The sequence below is a fragment of the Pelophylax lessonae genome (assembly GCF_965119305.1).
Source record: "Pelophylax lessonae genome assembly, chromosome: 2".
Lineage (NCBI taxonomy): Eukaryota > Metazoa > Chordata > Amphibia > Anura > Ranidae > Pelophylax > Pelophylax lessonae.
Window position 1 is genome coordinate 286,447,968 of NC_138769.1, and position 19,909 is coordinate 286,467,876.

Consider the following 19,909-nt stretch of genomic DNA (forward strand, 5'->3'; position numbering starts at 1 on the left):
CATTAGAAAACACCAGACGCTCCCAACCGCCAAGGTATAGGTTGGCATAGGACGGCGCGCAGCAAGTGCCCATCCCGACCCCCTGTATTTGCAGATATATCTGCTCCAAAAAAGTGAAATAATTTCTAGTCAAAATAAATCTAAGTAGTTCAAGGACAAAATTCATGAGGGGCCAGGTAGTACGGTCTTGTTCTTTTAAGAAGGACTCAGCCATCCGGATGCCCTGCTCGTGTGGGATACTCGAGTATAGGGCCTCGATATCGATGGCTACGAGCAGGGCATCCGGAGGGACTTGAATCTCTTCCAAGTGTTTGAGAAGATCAGTGGTATCACGTATGTATGAGGGTAGACCACATACATGAGGGATAAGAAATGAGTCAACAAATTTGCTGGCGTTTTCAGTTAGTGATTCGTTACCGGATATAATCGGTCTGCCCGGGGGGGATAAGATGTCTTTGTGAACTTTCGGTAACGTATAAAACGTAGGAGTTTTTGGGAATTTGACATTTAAAAATTTGTACACAACTTTGTCTATCAGTCCAGCTGTGTAAGCATCGTTGCAAAGTGATTTAAATTCTTCAATAAACCCCTGAATGCATATGGATTGGATGGGGCAATACCAGTCAGGGTTTTCCAGGACCTTCATGCACATCTGTTCATATTGAAAAGGTGACATGATCACGATGTTGCCACCTTTGTCTGATGGCTTTATCAACATATTCTTATTTGCTTTTAACTGTTTTAATGCTATTTCTTGTTCGCATGTTAGATTACTGGTTACAGATGGCCAAGAGATTGATTTAAGGTCCTGGGAAACCCTTTGAACGAAAGTCCAAATGTGGGGGTTAGTGGTTAGATCAGGAAATTTTTCTGATTTAGGTTTGAAAGTTTTTTTAGGAATCAAGGTACCTTGTATGTGGGAGGGTTCCACAGCGGGGGCCGGGGCATCAATGACCGAGACCACTTCTGTGTTGCCCTCCTCATACAGGAGAACCAAATCTTTGAGGTCTCTACTTTCGGCCATGGTAAGATGTTTGGTTCGTTCCGCTATTTGTCGTTCAAGTTGTTTTTGTTTCTTATCGGTGTCAAATATGTATCTGAAAGTAAGGTTCCTTGCAAAGAGATGCAAGTCCTTAATAGTTTCTGAGGTATCAATGGATTTGGAAGGACAAAAGCCAAGACCCAACCCCAAAACATCTTCCTGTGCCTTTGTGAGCTTGAAATCAGTTAAATTAATAATATTGAATTTTTTTTTTGTTGTTGTCAGTGTTTGAACAAGGAATTCGTTGGTTTTTTGGTTTTATGTAGGTGTCCAGGTTGCCCTGTTTGGAATTCTTGGTGATTGGGGTGTTGGGTGACACTAAAAAACCATCATCATTTTCAGTTTGAGTGTTGGGGATAAGGCCTTTTGAAAGGATTTTCTGAACAGTGGGTGTCAAGTTTGGCATTTGTGAAGGTGTTAGAAGTTGTGCACGGGTGTCCGGTTTTTTCTTATTATTTTTATTAGGTTGGTTAGGTGAGGGGCCCATTCCTCCCCTACCACGTTTTTGTGGTTTAGTGCGATTATGTGTCGCTGTGATACTATATCTTGAGCCTTGTGATAATTGTGATGCGGAACTAGAGAGAGAGGAGTCAGACTCCATGTGTTCTTCTGTGTTTTCTGTGGTATTTCGTGTTTGGGGCCTACGTGATCGTGAGGGATAATTTTTTGTGGTCCATTTGTAGGCGTAGCCCTCTACAAAGGCCTGTTTATCTTTATTATATTTTTGTTGTTTTTTAGTGAAAATTTCCTTATTTAGGGCTTCCAACTTATTTTTAACCTCTTGCCAACTAGTGACAAAAGTGGGTATGTCAAATACATGTTCAAATTGAGTGTTCATGACTTCAATTTCCTTGTCCAACACTACCATGTCTAATTTGTGCTGGGTCACCAGAGCCTTCATTAAATCTGTACTGCATGTATTCAAAATGCCCTCCCATTCTTTTTTAAAACTTTCTGTAGGGTCTCGTAAAGTTGGTAAATTATGTATCCTGAGTCCCTGAGGGCTGATATTATCATTAATATATTTTAAGAAAAACTCGGTGTGCCAGTACAAATGAGACTTTCGTTTTAATAGACTGTGCATTTTTATCAAATATACCTGTAGATCTTCCTCAGTTTTGGTTCGTACCCCACAGTTGGACTGAATGTCTGCCATGAAGCCCGTCCAGGCATTCCCCAATAGGTCCATGGCCGCGTATACAGCTGTCAATCAACAGCACTGGGAAAAACGTTTGGACGTGAGAGATAAAGAGAAGAGATATCAAGAAAAAGTTAAATAGTAATATCAAAATGTATAAAAGTATTGATAGAAATTCCCTAAAAAGCTATAATTATAGATCAGCAACCATTACAATCTTATTACTGCATAATCAGAAAGTAAATAAAACAAACACTCGGACAAGCCGAAAAGACAAGAGCGCCCTCGGGTGTGTTATCCACCGAAATTAATTACATAATTAAATGTTTGTTGTATAGTTGTAATATTGTACCAGCATCCCTAATAGTAATGCAAAAAACTGGGAATTATGTGAAACCCTGGTGTGGGGGTCTAACACAAAAACCGTGTTTAAATTGAAAAGATCCAAAAGATGGAGTAGAAAAGTAAACACAGAGGGGGTAAAAAAGCCTGGGAGTGAAGCAATCACAAGCCGGAAAAGAGAGAAGGGGAAGGAATACAGAAGGAAAGAAAGGAAGTGTGGAGTTGCAAAGGGGGGGAAACTGAGGAAAAAGAGAAACAAGGGAGGATGACAGGGGAGAAAGAAAGGGAAGGAGAAAGAAAAAAGGGGAGAAAAAGAAAGAAAAAAAGGGGGGGGGAAGAGAGGGAAGGAGAAGAAGAGGGGAAAAATTAGAATGGGAAAAATTGGAAAAGAAGAAATAGGCAAAGAAAGAATGATTGAGGGCTGGTGGGATTTTAACGGTACTATAGTCAGCGATGGAAAACCACCATGTATAAAATTATAAATTTTATTATTACATTAAAAATAATTACATACAAAATAGAAAAGAAAAATTATAAAATAAAAATTGTACAGAACAGATTACCATCATAGTCATTTCAATTACATACAGTTCTGAATATTTCAGGCAGTATTGATGTTTTACAAGCTCCGGTAGCCCCAAACCAAGGTACCGGGCATTAACCCAACATGTTTTGCGGGTTTCAACACTCCGCTTCTTCAGGGGTATAGGATTATATGATATATTAGTTTGCCTTGGAGTTCCTGTATAATAGAACTATATTATGAGAACATTGTAGTCAACAATTTTGTACAGAGGAGTTATTCGCATGCACAACCACATACTGGTCCGGGGCTCCCACCACCATGAAGCATGCAGGGATGGCCACCCAGTGAACGCCTCACCCACGGATGTGGAGGGGGTCATTAAGGTAGCGTGATTTGGGTAGTAGTAATTATGCGTGACGTCACAATACCTGTATGTGATAGTATCGGTATCTGATAGCTCATAAAATGCCCATAGAGTTGTTTGGCCAGACAGTGTGGCACTTCTCTCTGTAGGACATAAAAGTATTATATAGTACCATAGCTTAGAGGGCTCTGAGTCTACAGGGATTAATGGCTCTATTAGAATTTGAGCTTACCACACTTTGGTTAGATATATGCAAGTGTATCTGTAACTACATCTGAATATCCCAAGAATTGGTTAGCAAAACGCAGCCCGATTTTCAGAATCGGAACGCTTGCGTGTTCTGATGCAGACAAAAAAATGGTCCTGGAGCGAATGCGGTGCAATTTGAGTCATACAAATCCATGGCTCAAATCGCACCCCAAAGACACCACATTTAATTCGCACAGGAATGTGCTGTGATTTCTGTGTAAATTACATGCGGTGTCTCGCACCACAGCAGTGTGAACCGATGCTTATTGTTGTTTCTCTCTGGTGCTTTGTTCCTCTGTTATCAGCATGAGTCACTTCTGAGAAGTTTTCCTGACACATGAGATAAATTTGAGTCGGAAAGTGGGGGGGTGCTTGAACACTTTTCTGCTGTGTTTGTGTGTGTGTGTGGTGTTTCTTTCCTCCAATCAGCTCTTACAAAGTGTAACTGCAGTCGCCCCGCCCCCTCCTCTGTGCTGAGACAGATGAAGAAACCTTTTTTTAACATGGTCTGTACTGCTGAAAGGGTGTAGAAAGGGGAAGACTGCAGGTAAACTAATATAACCTACAGTGGGTACGGAAAGTATTCAGACCCCCTTAAATTTTTCACTCTTTGTTATATTGCAGCCATTTGCTAAAATCATTTAAGTTCATTCTTCTTCCTCATGAATGTACACATAGTACCCCATACTGACAGAAAAACACAGAATTGTTGACATTGTTGCAGATTTATTAAAAAAGAAAAACTGAAATATCACATGGTCCTAAGTATTCAGACCCTTTGCTCAGTATTTAGTAGAAGCCCCCTTTTGATCTAATACAGCCAGGAGTCTTTTTGGGAAAGATGCAACAAGTCTTTCACACCTGGATTTGGGGATCCTCTGCCATTCCTCCTTGCAGATCCTCTCCAGTTCTGTCAGGTTGGATGGTAAACGTTGGTGGACAGCCATTTTTAGGTCTCTCCAGAGATGCTCAATTGGGTTTAAGTCAGGGCTCTGGCTGGGCCATTCAAGAACAGTCACGGAGTTGTTGTGAAGCCACTCCTTCGTTATTTTAGCTGTGTGCTTAGGGTCATTGTCTTGTTGGAAGGTAAACCTTCGGCCCAGTCTGAGGTCCAGAGCACTCTGGAGAAGGTTTTTGTCCAGGATATCCCTGTACTTGGCCGCATTCATCTTTCCCTCGATTGCAACCAGTCGTCCTGTCCCTGCAGCTGAAAAACACACCCACAGCATGATGCTGCCACCACCATGCTTCACTGTTGGGACTGTATTGGACAGGTGATGAGCAGTGCCTGGTTTTCTCCACACATACCGCTTAGAATTAAGGCCAAAAAGTTCTATTTTGGTCTCATCAGACCAGAGAATCTTATTTCTCACCATCTTGGAGTCCTTCAGGTGTTTTTTTAGCAAACTCCATGCGGGCTTTCATGTGTCTTACACTGAGGAGAGGCTTCCGTCGGGCCACTCTGCCATAAAGCCCCGACTGGTGGAGGGCTGCAGTGATGGTTGACTTTCTACAACTTTCTCCCATCTCCTGACTGCATCTCTGGAGCTCAGCCACAGTGATCTTTGGATTCTTCTTTACCTCTCTCACCAAGGCTCTTCTCCCCGATAGCTCAGTTTGGCCGGACGGCCAGCTCTAGGAAGGGTTCTGGTCATCCCAAACGTCTTCCATTTGAGGATTATGGAGGGCACTGTGCTCTTAGGAACCTTAAGTGCAGCAGAAATCTTTTTGTAACCTTGGCCAGATCTGTGCCTTGCCACAATTCTGTCTCTGAGCTCTTCAGGCAGTTCCTTTGACCTCATGATTCTCATTTGCTCTGACATGCATTGTGATCTGGAAGGTCTTATATAGACAGGTGTGTGGCTTTCCTAATCAAGTCCAATCAGTATAATCAAACACAGCTGGACTCAAATGAAGGTGTAGAACCATCTCAAGGATGATCAGAAGAAATGGAAAGCACCTGAGTTAAATATATGAGTGTCACAGCAAAGGGTCTGAATACTTAGGACCATGTGATATTTCAGTTTTTCTTTTTTAATAAATCTGCAACAATGTCAACAATTCTTTGTTTTTCTGTCAGTATGGGGTGCTATGTGTACATTCATGAGGAAGAAGAATGAACCTAAATGATTTTAGCAAATGGCTGCAATATAACAAAGAGTGAAAAATTTAAGGGGGTCTGAATACTTTCCGTACCCACTGTATGTAGGTGGATTTGTTTCATCTCTGTCCATCACCTGAGGCTGTTCACTGCACTCGGTATATGTAAGGAATTATAATAGGGATGCACCAATACCATTTTTTAACACCATGTACTAGTACTGATACTTTTTTTAGGTACTCGCTGATACCAATTACCGATACCTATCGCCTAGGAAGAGTAGGTTTGGGAGGTGGGGGGGGGGGGGTTAGGGAGTGGGGTGAGAGCAGGTTGGCGGGGAGTAGGGGGGTAAGTGAGGACAGGGTGGCAGGTGGGAGTAGGAGGGTATGTGAGGGCAGGGTGGGGGGGGTGGGGGGATAAGTGAGGATGAAGAAACACAATGGTGATGAGGATAAAGAAGCACAGAGGTGATGCATATGCAGCAGAGGACTTCTCTTTCCTTTCCATGTAATCTGCCCCCCCCCTCAGGTTTAACCCTTACAGTATCGACCTATGCACTCACCATACACCATTGCCCCTCCATTCTCATGCAGAAGCCTGAGGAGTGAGATGGTGAGGATGAGCAGAAAAGTTGAAGACCAGCAGCTCCAGTGCTCCTTGATGCTGGAGGAGCTTGAGTCTGAGAAGACATTGCTGTTCTGTCCTGCCCCATCTCTGCCAGTGCTGCCCTCACTCCAGACCATACTCTGGACTCACTTTCATAGCCCCACTACAGCAGTCATAGACAACAATGACAGAGCTCCAAGGAGGGGGCCACCCATCTGCTTGCTCAATACCTAGGAAGTTCGCTCACAGCATGAGGCCTGCAATGCATGGTGGAAGCTGTAGTTCTCCGCTGCCTGTTAGTGCACGGCTGGACAATGAGCATAGGCGTGGCTGCCCCCTCCAAACCTACCACAGTGCTTCCTAATGGTGTCACTCTTGTGGTGAATGAAATGTCATTGGTTGTTAAGGACGCAGCGACTCAGCTCCTTAACAACCAATAATTGCTGGCATTCTTTTCTTTATTGTGAAAAGAAACAAAAGAACCTCGCTCTTACATCATAAAATACATATCACCATTGTGAATATACAAATAAATAAATACATCTTCATTTAAATGATAGAAAATACATATAAATTATGAAGTTCATATAGTTCAGTGAGTATAGGAAAGGTTCCTCTACACCACCATGCAGACGAACTATGCACTCACCAGACTTGATTGGCCCCTATTACAGGGAGTCAAATTGTGCATATGGGAAGATATCATACATGAGGTCACAGGAATGAATTTAAACCGCTGCTATCATCCATTCAATATGTATATAAATAGCTCCAGAGTTATAGAGAAGGAGAGGAAGAAACACTCTCATGGTGCAGTATTTCAAATAATTTATTTAAAAAAGAAGGTTGTATTGCATTTTCTATAATAAAAATAAAGATGTATTTATTTGTCTATTCACCATGGCAATATGTATTTTATGATGTAAGAGCGTGGTTCCTTTGTTTCTTTTCACAGCATAGGTGTTTTTTACACTTTACAACACACAGCTCTTTATTGTAGTTTATTTGTTTTTTTGGTTATTGATTTGCGTGGGTTTAGAACCGATTGGGTTCCTATATTTTCTTTTACTCTTTATTTTATATTTCAGTGGTTAGCTGAGAAATCCTGCTTACAGCTATTAAAAAAGAAGCGAGAATGTATCGGTTTCGGGGTATTGGCACATTTGCATGAGTACCGATACATGTGCAAATGCCTAGTATCAGCACTGATACCGATACTGGTATCGGTGCAACCCTAGTTTACAACCAGTTTAAAGCAGTAAAAAACCAAAAAACAAATCTGTATTATTTCGCAGCTTAGCAAACACATAGAAAAGACATGTGACTTTAAGGGTGTGGCGAATCGGGGTTTTATAGCTCAGTAGTAGGGCCAAAACAGTGAGTTTACCCAATGCCAGAAGTATTTTCAGGACTTTCCTGCCCACTGTTATTTAAAAAGAAAAGGAATCGGGCCTTAGGTTATGTTGTACCCTGGGGTGGCACAGTGGTGTAGTGGTTAGCACTTTTCTCACACAGGTCGATGTGGATGAGGCTCTGAGTTCTAAAGCATATGAAGCCAGCACATACCTGCCATGAGTGTGCTTGCTTCTTTTTAAACTATTTTTTATTGTAATTTTTCAACAACACAGTTTTAATAGGAACATGTACAAATAGGACACGGAAAAAAATTATTCAGCAATCAGTCAAAAATGTTCCATATTATGAAAGAACAAAGGACAATCATATTATATAACAGAAAACCAAACAAAACTTAAATAAACAGTACACCTACATAAAGAGGTCTGTAGAGTTAATACCTGACTTTGATAAGTATATCATATGCCTAACAGAAAGAAAGATAGAAGCTTATAGTCTGCATCAAAGTATGGTCAACTCTCCTCCCCGTATTAAAACCAGAAGAAATCCTAGGCCTCAGGCAATGTGCAAGTGTCGACAAGTTTTTGTCCAAGGGCCTAATATCTTATCAGATTTACGCAGGCACCCCCTAGCCTCATAAGTGAGTTTATATATCGGTAATACCTGATTAATCAGGGCCTCCGTTTGGTAAAGGGAAATTACCGTAGAATATATCCATTGTAGAATTACGGTTTTCCTGGCGTAAAGTAATAAAAAAGTGCAGGAATTGTTTTTGATACCAACTTAGGTCATTTTCCTCTAACACCCCTAATATACACCATTTTGGGCTGCACGCATTAAGAAAATCAAACTTTGTGGCTATAAATTGAGTAACATTAGACCAAAATGGGCATATTTTTTTCAAATCTCCATAACATATGGAGCAGATTCCCTGAACCTTTCCAGCACATATGGCATACAGGACTGTCCCGTTTATGCATCTAGAAAAGTCGAAGTGGTGTGTAATAAATCCTGTAAAAAATGCACAATTGTATCATTCTGTCTCTAGCTGAGAAAGTGGTGACAAAGTATGAAGTAGTTCCTCCCAGTTTTCCTTAGAGAGATCTAGGATATCTAACGTCCAGTAAGCATCTGCAGCCTATCTGATCTATACTGTACTAGAGCACTATAGTAAGAGGAGATCAAACCTGTATGCACCGGCTGTAGTAAGGCCTTTTCAAGAGTAGAATTCTGAAAGTGAATCTCATTAAGCCCTAGGTAAACCCTGGCCGTGTGTCTTAATTGGAAATATCTAAATTGCCAAGATTGGGGTATTCCAAATTCTTGCTGCAACATAATAAAATATTTAAATTGACCCTGAGCATATAGTTGGTGTACATATTTCAACCCTTTCAATGCCCAATGACAAGCATCAGGCAAATTTAAAATATGAGAAAGGGTTGAGTTAAGCCAAATTGGATGATTAGGCGAGATCGAATCTGAGTTATCTGGTACCAGGGAAATGCATTGCCCATATATTTTTAAAGACGTTTTTACCTTGTCTCCCCCATCATTAACCTGAACATGTTTCCAATAGATCAGATTAGTGAGAGTCTAGTAGGTGGAGAGTAATGCCCCTTCAGCCTCGGTAGCCTTGTTGTTTGATTAGGGGAAGAGCCACCAGTGTATGAAAGCCAATTGAGCTGCATAGTAGTACAATCTTAAGTTTGTTAGGGCTAACCTACACTGATTCGTAGGCAACTGTAGCATCTCAAGAGAAATTCTAGGGTTCTTAGGATGCCAAGTGTCCTTGCTTCTAACCAAATATGTTATTAACCACCACATTAGAAAGTGGCACAAAGCTCACTCTGCCAAAGGTGCTAAAAACCTCAGGAGTGGATATAATGGGGTTGATTTACTAAAGGAAATTAAAGCAGGTTGCTTCAGAGCTTAGAAAAGGAGGTGAAGCTGCACTTTATAAAGAGTACCCAATCACATGCAAAGAAAAGAAAAAAATAAAAAACAGCATTTTGCTTACACATGATTGATTGATGGAAGCAAGCAGAGCTTCCCCTCATTAGCTAAGCTCTGGTGCAATTGCACATTTCAAAGTGCACAGTATATTCGCCTTTAGTAATTCAGCCGCAATATACTAATTTACACTGCTCAAAAAAATTAAAGGAACACTTTTAAAACACATCAGATCTCAATGAAAAAAAAAATATCATCCTGGATATCTATACTGATACGGACTGGGTAATGTGCTAGGAAGGAAAAATGGCACATGGTTTGATGGAAATTAAAATGACCAACCTACAGATGGCTGGATTCAAAGCCCCCCCCCCCCCCCCTACAAATCAAAGTGAAAAAATTATGCAGCAGGGTAGTCCATTTTGCTTAAATTTCATTGCAGCAACTCAAAATGGTAGTTTGTATGGCTTGTATGCATGCCTGACAACATCAGAGCATGCTCCTAATGAGATGACACATGGTGTCCTGGGGTATTTCCTCTCAGATCTGGACCAGGGCATCACTGCGCTCCTGAATAGACTGAGGTGCAACCTGGTGGTGTCGGATGGACCGCAACATAATGTTCCAGAGGTCTTCTATCGGATTTAGGTCAGGTGAGCGTGGGGACCATTCAATGGTATTAATTCCTTCATCCTCCAGGAACTGGCTTCATACTCCCGCCACACGAGGCCGTGCATTGTTGTGCACCAGGAGGAACCCACGACCCACTGCACCAGTGTAGGGTCTGACAACAGGTCCATGGATTTCATCCTGATACCCAATGGCAGTCAGGGTGCCATTGTCTAGCCTGTAGAGGTCTGTGCATCTCTCCATGGATATGCCTCCCCAGACCATCACTGACCTACCACCAATTCAGTCATGCTGAATGATGTGACAGGCAGCATAACGTTCTCCACGGCTTCTCCAGACCCTTTCACGTCCATCACATGTGCTCAGGGGGAACCTGCTCTCATCTGTGAAAAGCAAAGGCTGCCAGTGGCGGACCTGCCAATTCTGGTATTCAATGGCAAATGCCAATCGAGCTCCATAGTGTCGGGTAGTGAGCAAGCTCTGGAGCAACTTCACTTTTCAAAGTGCACAGTCTATTTGCCTTTAGTAATTCAACCACAATATACTAATATACTGTATGAAAAAAATCATATATTTATTGGAGCTTATATATTAATGTAGCGCTACTCCCACAAGGGCCGCAGGAAGTTGCTTGTCCCCATTGGTTTACCTGACCTTGTAAGCCCCTCTGACACCCCTGCCACTCTGGGTTCTGACAATTCAAGCCAACCGAAAATGCAAAGATACCAATGATTTGTAAAATCTGCAAGTCAACACTTTACTGAAAAGTTAAGTTAACCAGACTATAACAGTTACGGGTATAACCCACATTTAGGTGGGTTATAAGCCCACATGTTTTAGCATTTTTCATGTTACACCCATATGCTGCACCCTCCAAATCCCTTACTAGATTGAGGGTGTATCTTCCAAAGGAATCCTTTAATTGTTTGAATTTAGCTTGGCTCTGTGTGGTTCCGCCCTCACAGCTGTGACATTCAGGTCTGAGGTTAATTTCTACATGTCTTATCTCCCACTGCGATAGATGGGACATATGCAGAACATGGCAATTCCACCACTATGCTGTAGCTCAGCCAGATCCATACCTTCAAAAAGACTTGAGGCAGGGGAGATCCTGTGTATTGCACTCACAAAACACTGATTAGAGGTGCAATGCACTACAGGTTTAGCAGACATTTAGTAAAGGCACATTAATCATGATAAATGTTCCTGAATTTACTAATGTTTGCAAAAGTAGTGCAAAAGGTGGACCAAGACTTTGAAAGAAAGGTGTTATGTGGGTTGTATGCTGTCATTTTCTACCATCCAAAATAATATTATACCAAAATGTTTCAGTTAGAAATGGGGAAACAAATATGTCAGTTACACATACATTGCTTGTGGGGTCCCTGGTGTAGGTTGCACGAGTAACAGTAATGGATCCTAAACCAAAAAATGATTCATAGGTGTCTCCCCACTCTTAAAGATTTAACACTGATTATGTTTAAGTGATCCAACTGAAATTAAATAATATTTCTTCCTGAAATTTACATAAACATCAATACATTTTTTTCCACTCCACGAGCATGCATCTAATGTGATCTGTGGTGACCTGGGACATTGTACTTATGTTGGCACTTAGGGGGCACTGTATTCTTTTATTCTTACATCAATGCCCTTGTTTTCTCTTCCTATCCTATATTACCATTCATTAGTCATATTATACTTCACTATTACATCTGAATGTGTTAACCCTTTTTCTAATTTTTTTTCTCTCAACATAGTTATGTTCCAGTTACCAGAGGATTGGAGTGAACTTCTACTTAGCAGATGTACAAGGTAATTAAATCTCATTGAACAGCTGATTTAGATAATGTCACTTGAAAAGACCCAGCTCGTGTATGGATTTTCCAGAAGAATTGCCAGTGTCACCTGGAGATAGAGATGGCATTAGGTTTTTTGTCCATAACATACACATTTGGTCAAAGTTATTCTGTATACTTAGGTCAGGGAATGCTTGCACAGCAGTCAGATTTTCTGATCACCATCTTATTTCTACAGGTGATGTCCTTCCATCTCCCTAGTGATAATATGGAAGGACTGATCTAGTCATACAGAGCTTTTACAGCAAGTGGAAAAAAGTACAGTTGCAATAGTCAGAAGGTTTATATTAATCGGGCAACCATACACAACACATTTTTTTGCTTGAATGTTACATTGGGCTGTCAGACCAAGGCATGTGTTGCTGCATCTAAGAATTATTTTATACTCACACATACGCAGCGATGCACACCCCTACCGCCGATATCTACACATGTTTTATATAGTACATGTTTTTGTGGGAATTAAACGTGCATGTTTTTGCTCATCAATTATACAAAGTGTGAGAGAAGCATTCAGAATAGGGATTTTATATTGTGTAAATGCATTAAAATCATACAAAAACTGTAGATTACATGCATTTATGTGCATTTTTATTATTTAATTACATGATTTCAATGTGCCCACTTGACATGCACCAAATTGATGTACAATTGCAACTACTGGAGGTAAATCTGCCCAGATTCAATTCACAAAGGGTGCAATGACTCTTGTACAACATTTGGCAAGACTGAATGAAGAGGCAAATCCTGTTGCAGTCTGTGGGGGTAAATTTTGTTGGCAAATTCTGACCCGCATAAAAAAAAAAAAAAAACTCAAAATATCTCCCCTAAAATAAAGTCCACTTTTTCTTTAAAAGGAGGCCTTGCAGAAAGAAACAAAAAAGCAGTTTAACCTAAAATAAAGGTATGCCAACATACTAAAAAGCAATACAACTTCAAAATAAATGAGAGCTCCCTTTGGTCCATTGTTTTTTTTTTTTTTTTAATCTCTTGGATAAATGAGTGCAAGAATTGATCATGATCCCAAATCTTATACCCACAGGTTTCGCCTGGTACTCATGGTAGTGGTGAACCCAAACATTATCCCTACTCACTATATGTGAGGGGGCATGCAGTACTGTCGGTAACCATTGGAGGTTTACATTGAATAACGCATGAATGAATGCTTGAACTGCAGGTTGATGCATTAAAATGCTTCACTGCAGTAAAACAGACAATCGTGAAAGGGCTGAAGACATGATTGCATGGTTTTACATCCATGCTTACCGTTGTAAAAAATCAGATCTCCTTTTTATCATTATCTATGGTAGTTGTTTCTGGGGCATTCACTGTGAATGCATAAAAAGTATCCACTTTTTGGAAAAAAAAAAGTATCCTTATTCAGCCTATAAATAAGCGCTTGTTGTTTTTGGTCATGCACAGAATCTGCAATCTTATTTTAAAAAATATGCATTTCACAGATCTGTAGTTTTTCACACATGTATTCTGTTTCAGCTCAAGTATATGATGACATCAAACAAGGAGGAGTTTTTGTTGAGGGAGGTCTCAACCGTGATCATATATTTCTCACTGTACATGATGCTGTGTTATATGCATTAGCCAACTATATTGGAACAAGGCATGAATCCTACATAAAGGAGGTAGGGTTCTGATGTTGAGTTTCATGTATAAAATAATTTAAATTATTAATTTAAATGAACAATATTTTCAATTGATAGGATTTTTGTAATGATGGTAAAGCTGGGCTTGGCTATTCACATCTATGCGCACATATTGCCATATCTGGGAACTTTTAAAGACAGCAAATCCTGAGATTGTGTATGTGTAGGACGCTAATTGTGTTGTGATATTCCAAACCTTAGATGTAGACCAACGGTGCTGGTAAGGGCTTAAAATATGGGATACAGAGTCTACAGTAAGAACAAATAAATATAAAAACACTGTTTGTAATACAATGTAATGTTTAGCACCCAGACACATTTTGCAGACAAAACTCTTCACCATTATTGGGACAAAAACCCAAAAATGGTATAGGTGTAACCAAAAATGTCACAGTGTTGCACAAGCAAGATCACTTGCATGATACCATGAATAGCATAAAACGGCCCAGGCCAAATTAAAATGTAGATGTAATACAGTATATTGTTATACACACAAACAAACAAATTGCAGCCAAAACCTGCCACAAGAATGGGGTGTAGGGGGTGCACCCCATTCTTGTGGCAGGTTTTGGCTGCAATTTGTTTGTTTGTGTGTATAACAATATACTGTATTACATCTACATTTTAATTGAATGGTAAATGTGTAAATCTCACAGTGTTGCACAAGAAAGATAAAATGCCTAATACCATGCCTAATACCATGTTTTCATGAAACGGTTTAGGCCAGTAAACTCATAGCCTAAATCACTTTTGTAAAACTTTTTGTCTGCTGTGTCCTAAGAAAAGTTCACTGCTGTCCAAGGTTTCAGTCCCACAGTAAGACAAAAAGAGTATGTCAACTTCTACTAGATGCTGATAACCAAACATCAAGTCCAGCATTGCTGAGAGAGATTTGCAAAAAAAATTCACAAACCAGAAATGCTCTTTTATTCATTTTTGATATTCTATACAACCTCACACATCAATCTATGTCTCCATAATTTATTTTGCTGAGAAGTTACTTTGAAAAAGACCCCTTAGCATTTCAGGTTGGGGTCATCTTTAGTAAGGACAAATGATTCATGTGGCATTTACTTCCTGGAATCCATCTGCCATTAGTACAGGCACGCACGTGGGAGGATGTGCTTAGCTGAAAAAACCCTTCTGAGAAGTCTTCTGGTGTCAGGAGCGTGTAAACACCCCTGTTTGACTGCTGCTGGTCTCCTTCCAGCATTCTAGTTTTGGCTATGATGCATCCCTGACTGTCTGTCCTACTGCAAGGTGATTAATGTCGCTAGTCTCTGGGTGGAGACCAAACCCGATTTAGGCCAGCCAAGCCTGCAGGCTCATAATTGTGATAGCGTATATAATACGTGCAAGCTCTCCGTCTGTCCTGCTCTGCTGTTTGGATTCCCCTGTTTATGACCTCGGATCGGATATCGACTACTCTCTGAACTCTTTTGACTATGGATTGACCCAGACTATTCTGAACCTTGTCTACCTTATCTGCCAGTCTGCCAATCGCAAGTACCTATTTGCTTTACTAAGTTCACGCCTGCCTTGGTTTATTGGCCAAGCATTATAGCATTGTGTATAAGACCCGGGGGCAACCAAATACTGGTAGGCCTGCCTGCCTTATGGGAAAGGGGGCTGCTATAGGTGAAGAACTCAGAGACTAGCTCTAGTGTCTGACCACCTGCGTTAGGGATAAGTGTGACATCTGGTATGTATGACATCTGCCTAGACCTGAAAACCAAGTTAATAAAGATATGTAAAAAAATTTTTAAAACGAGTAAATATGATACATTTTTCTATCTGTTTAGTAATGCTAGCAGCATAAATATTACAGTTAGTCAAGGCTGTGTGAAGTTCCAATTTAAGTTCACAGCTATACTAAAATGATCCAAACATAGTCTCAGCAAAGTAAGAAATAATTTTCAAGACTTTTACCAGCACACCCTATTATCTCAGTCAAGTTTTCTATTGTTAATACTTGCTACATATTTTCAAAACAATACAATAAGCACAGTAGATTTGCATAACACACAGAATGAACTGTCTATATTACTATGGCTTTATACTGATGACTTGGTTACAATAATGATAGACTAGATTTTAGGGATCCATTCAATAATTGCATTGGTATGCGGCTGAATGCCAACATTAGACTTACATGTAATTACAAGTTTAGAAAATTGCACCAGGGCATGACTTTATCCAGGGCAGGGACGGGATGGGGGGGGGGGGGGGGTTGGTCAGAAGAGGAATGTGCCCAGGGTGCCATATTGAGGCAGGGTACACCGGTGATGTGGCCACTAATTTTGCTCCTAATTGACAGGGATGACTGCAGTGTCACTCCTGTCAGAAGGAGCAGTGGCCATAGCTACTGAAGGGAATATTCAGCTTTCGCCTCCCTCCAACCTGCAGGGAATGCTAGAGGGCCAGTGGAAGGACTGAGAGGGCACACTGCCCTTTTTCCTCTCTTCCCTTGTCATATAACATATCACATGGCAGAAGGAGTAGCTGCGTTTAAGCTCCAAGCAGCTCTGAGTCATCTGTGAGTACAGGGGAAGGGGGAGGGGGACTATTCAGACCCCCTTAGCTTAGTGACCTGGCCCCTCTTAGCTTCCTCCTACTCTTAGGTTAGGTTCACATTTGTGCGTTGTAGAAACATGCACAGAATTGTGCAAATTGTGTGCGTTGCTGCAACACACAAAAACACACAACCCTTTTGCAGGTGTGCAATGGTGCCATTACTTCTTAATGCACCTTAGCTTACATGTGTGCTCATTTGCCCACACCAAAATGCATGGTAACAAAGCACCATGAGTTTTGGTGCAGCACAATTTTTAAAAAGGGTCATGCATTTCTTTTGTGTTTTTTTTTTTTTTTTTTTGCATAGCACAACGCATTGAAATTAATTGGCTGCCCTAAATGTGCTGTACAAAAACACATGCACTCAATCACACCCTCATATGTGTAAATGGAGAGGCAGAGTGGACAGCATTGACTGACAGTCACCGCTCCCTGCTCTGAGAAGACCAGGAGTGGTGGTTAGTGGTCATGTGACTGCTCAGTTCTTGGTCTTACAGACAACATGGGACAGCTCACACTAGAGATAAATATGTATGTTTTTTTTCTTTAACCCCGCACATCTCCTTGAAGTACCAGGACAATGGAACACTCACCAGCTGTTGGCAACAGATTGGAACATAGGCAGAGTCTGGCAGGAGACAGATACAGGCTTGATCATAGGTAAAGTTTGCAACAAACGTTTCTTGGATGCCACGAGTAAGATTCTAGGAGGTGACAGGGGATACTTAAGTGAATATAAGAGTCATTGTAGGAGTATCAGGAAACATATAATGACAATGAAATACTCACCAGCTTGTGTTGGTGACGGGTCTCAGTTTGGAAAGACTGTGCAGGAGGCAGATGCAGGCTTGACTGCAAATACAGGATGCGGCTAAGGTCTCTTGGATAGTATGGCTAAGACTTCAGAAGGATGCACAGGATACATGGAGGACTGTGTTACTGTAGGAGAATCAGGAAAACTTTAGCTTAACCAGCAAAGGACGTGACCACTAAGGACAACTACAATGGAATATTCAACACCTTGTTCTGATGACAGACTAGAGCTTGGACAGACTCTGGCACGAAGTAGATACGGGCTTGACAGCATGTACAGGTTGCAGCGATAGTCATTTGGATGGCCCTGGTAACATTCGGAAAGGAGGCACATGTTGGATGACTGTAGACGTCACTGTAGAGAAAATGTACTTAAGCATAGGGAGCAGAGAAATTAGCTTCATCCTCATGGCACCAAGGTCAAGCTCATTATCATAGTTGGACAACAAGAGATGTTGTGAGCTTTGTTATTGCTAATGATGATGTATATCCCAGTCAGCAGCAGCAGGAGAAGTAAAGCTGCAGGCTTTTTTCCAGGAATTCACTCCTTATTACATCAAATCAGAAAATCAGTCACACACAGCCCACATAAAAATATGCTACGTCAACAGTGTGCCCCCCTTGATTCATTTGGTCCTGCATAAAAAAAGATACTAACTGCTTGTGCTCCTTCTGTGCTATGCTGCCCGTGCTGTGTTCCTCTATCCACTGCACTTACTAGGTCCAATGTCAAACACTACCACCACCTGTTCCATTCACCCTTAGTCATCTCACTGGCCCCTAGCACAGCCAGTCTAGTGGCCAATTCTACCCACCTAATCACAGGCAACTTCACTTCTACTCATTCAGCTCCTTAACAAAAACTTCTTTGCTATTAAGTCATTCTTAGGGTACACCCACAAAACCTTGTATCATCCATCATCATCATTCCACCCACCATTATCATCATTCCATCCATCATTACATTCATCATTATCATCATTCCATCCATCATCATCATTCCATCCATCAATTATCCATCATCATTCCTTCCAACCATCATCATTATCATCATTCAACCATCATCATCATCCCATTCATAGTTAGTCAAGTTGAAAAAAGACACAAGTCCATCTGGCTCAACCAATAAAAAAAAAAAAAAAAAACAGTAAAGAAAACCCAACCATACAATCCCATATACACAGTCCTATATCCGCAGTTGATCCAGAGGAAATCCCCAGCAAAGCATGATCCAATTTTCTACAGCATGGGAAAAAAATTCCTTCCTGATCCCCCGAGAGGCAATCAGATATTCCCTGGATTAACTTTACCTATAAATATTAGTACCCATTTATATTATGCACACCCAGGAAAGAATCCTGTTTTAATCTAGACAAAATCTGTTTTAATATAGACGTAAAGAGTGCTCCCTTGTCCTCTGTAGAATATGCAGGGGGTTGTATTGCACTTCAGGGTGTGTTTAAACCAAAACTTCTTACTCCTGCCTTTACTTTTCTTCTAGTTACATATAGTATATTAATAATATATATATAATAATAATATATATATATAATAATAATAATATATATTTAACGTGCTGGTGTGCTTCTATATTAATATATAATTCAGGTGAAGAGGGGTGGTGACGTGTTTAAATAGTTATAAAGTGCTCTTGTGCATCAACCTAAAATTAAATCAATCCGTGCTAGTATATAGTAAATGGATATGGAGTGCCTTTCTTCCAATTTAACATATAAAGTGCTTATTTTCCAAAGTGACCAAGTGCACCAATAAATAAATCTTTAAATAAAAAGTGCTTCTGTCTGAGTCTTAAACAAACAATTTGTTCCTTATAGTGCGAAATGCAAACAATATGAAAGTGTCCAAAAAACGAAAATAAATAAATTCAAGGTGATCCGTAGTGATTTATATCTTCCACCACCTTTACTTTCAGTGTCTTGGGTTTCTTCAGTGAATACACTTCTAAGTGTCCTAAATGCTCACCTTAGTGAGGTTAGTAATACGCCTGTATCACTTAACCCTCAGTGCCTGTGGTTCCTCTTATCCTAGCGCCGTTCGTGTCCTTTTTGGGTGGTCTCCATCTCTCCCGATTAATGATGGGTCCCTTCTCCTGGATGCCTGTATCTCTCTTTTGGGGGCTTGCCTATGGTACTTCCACTCTCGTCTCCTTAATTCCTTTCTTTACTCCTTAGGGCTCATGTAAATAATGGGGGCCATCATGGTGCAGTAAATCAAAGCTTTTATTTCCAAAAAAATAGCCAACTTACATTTTAAATCACGCAATTCTGTATGCTGAGTTGTATTCCGGGATCTCCATCCCGCTCCAATACATCACTTCCGGGTATTCCTACGCGTTGCATCACGACCACACGTGACTTCCTCAGGAAATTCTGCATAAATTGCTGATTTACCCGGAGTTCCGGGTCACTTTTCTACTTGTTTTTCAGTATATCTATGTTTTAGTGGATATGCTGCTCCCCACGGTGAAACTGAAGTCTGGTCTGACCCTCCTGCCATCCTTATGGTGTCTTATGTTGTGTGATGGCTAGCATCAGTAATTTCCTGTCCTGGAATGTGCGAGGGCTGGGTTCACCACATAAGCGCTCCTAGGTGTTTACCACTATTTTGAAATCGAATGCACACTTTGTATGCTTGCATAATGTGAATCACCTCAAGAAACCCTGGGTGCAGTGGTCAG

The 19,909-nt window shown here is 40.8% G+C and overlaps 1 protein-coding gene across 1 annotated transcript in view; it reads left to right on the forward strand.

Annotated features, from left to right (window-relative positions):
* The window catches only part of SLC26A9 (solute carrier family 26 member 9), a 338,632-nt gene that overhangs the window by 295,737 nt on the left and 22,986 nt on the right, over nt 1-19,909 (forward strand). The window contains exons 17-18 of the mRNA XM_082244534.1: nt 12,065-12,119; nt 13,658-13,803. Coding sequence (XP_082100660.1) covers nt 12,065-12,119; nt 13,658-13,803 — 201 coding nt within the window. The remainder of the gene's footprint in view (nt 1-12,064; nt 12,120-13,657; nt 13,804-19,909) is intronic.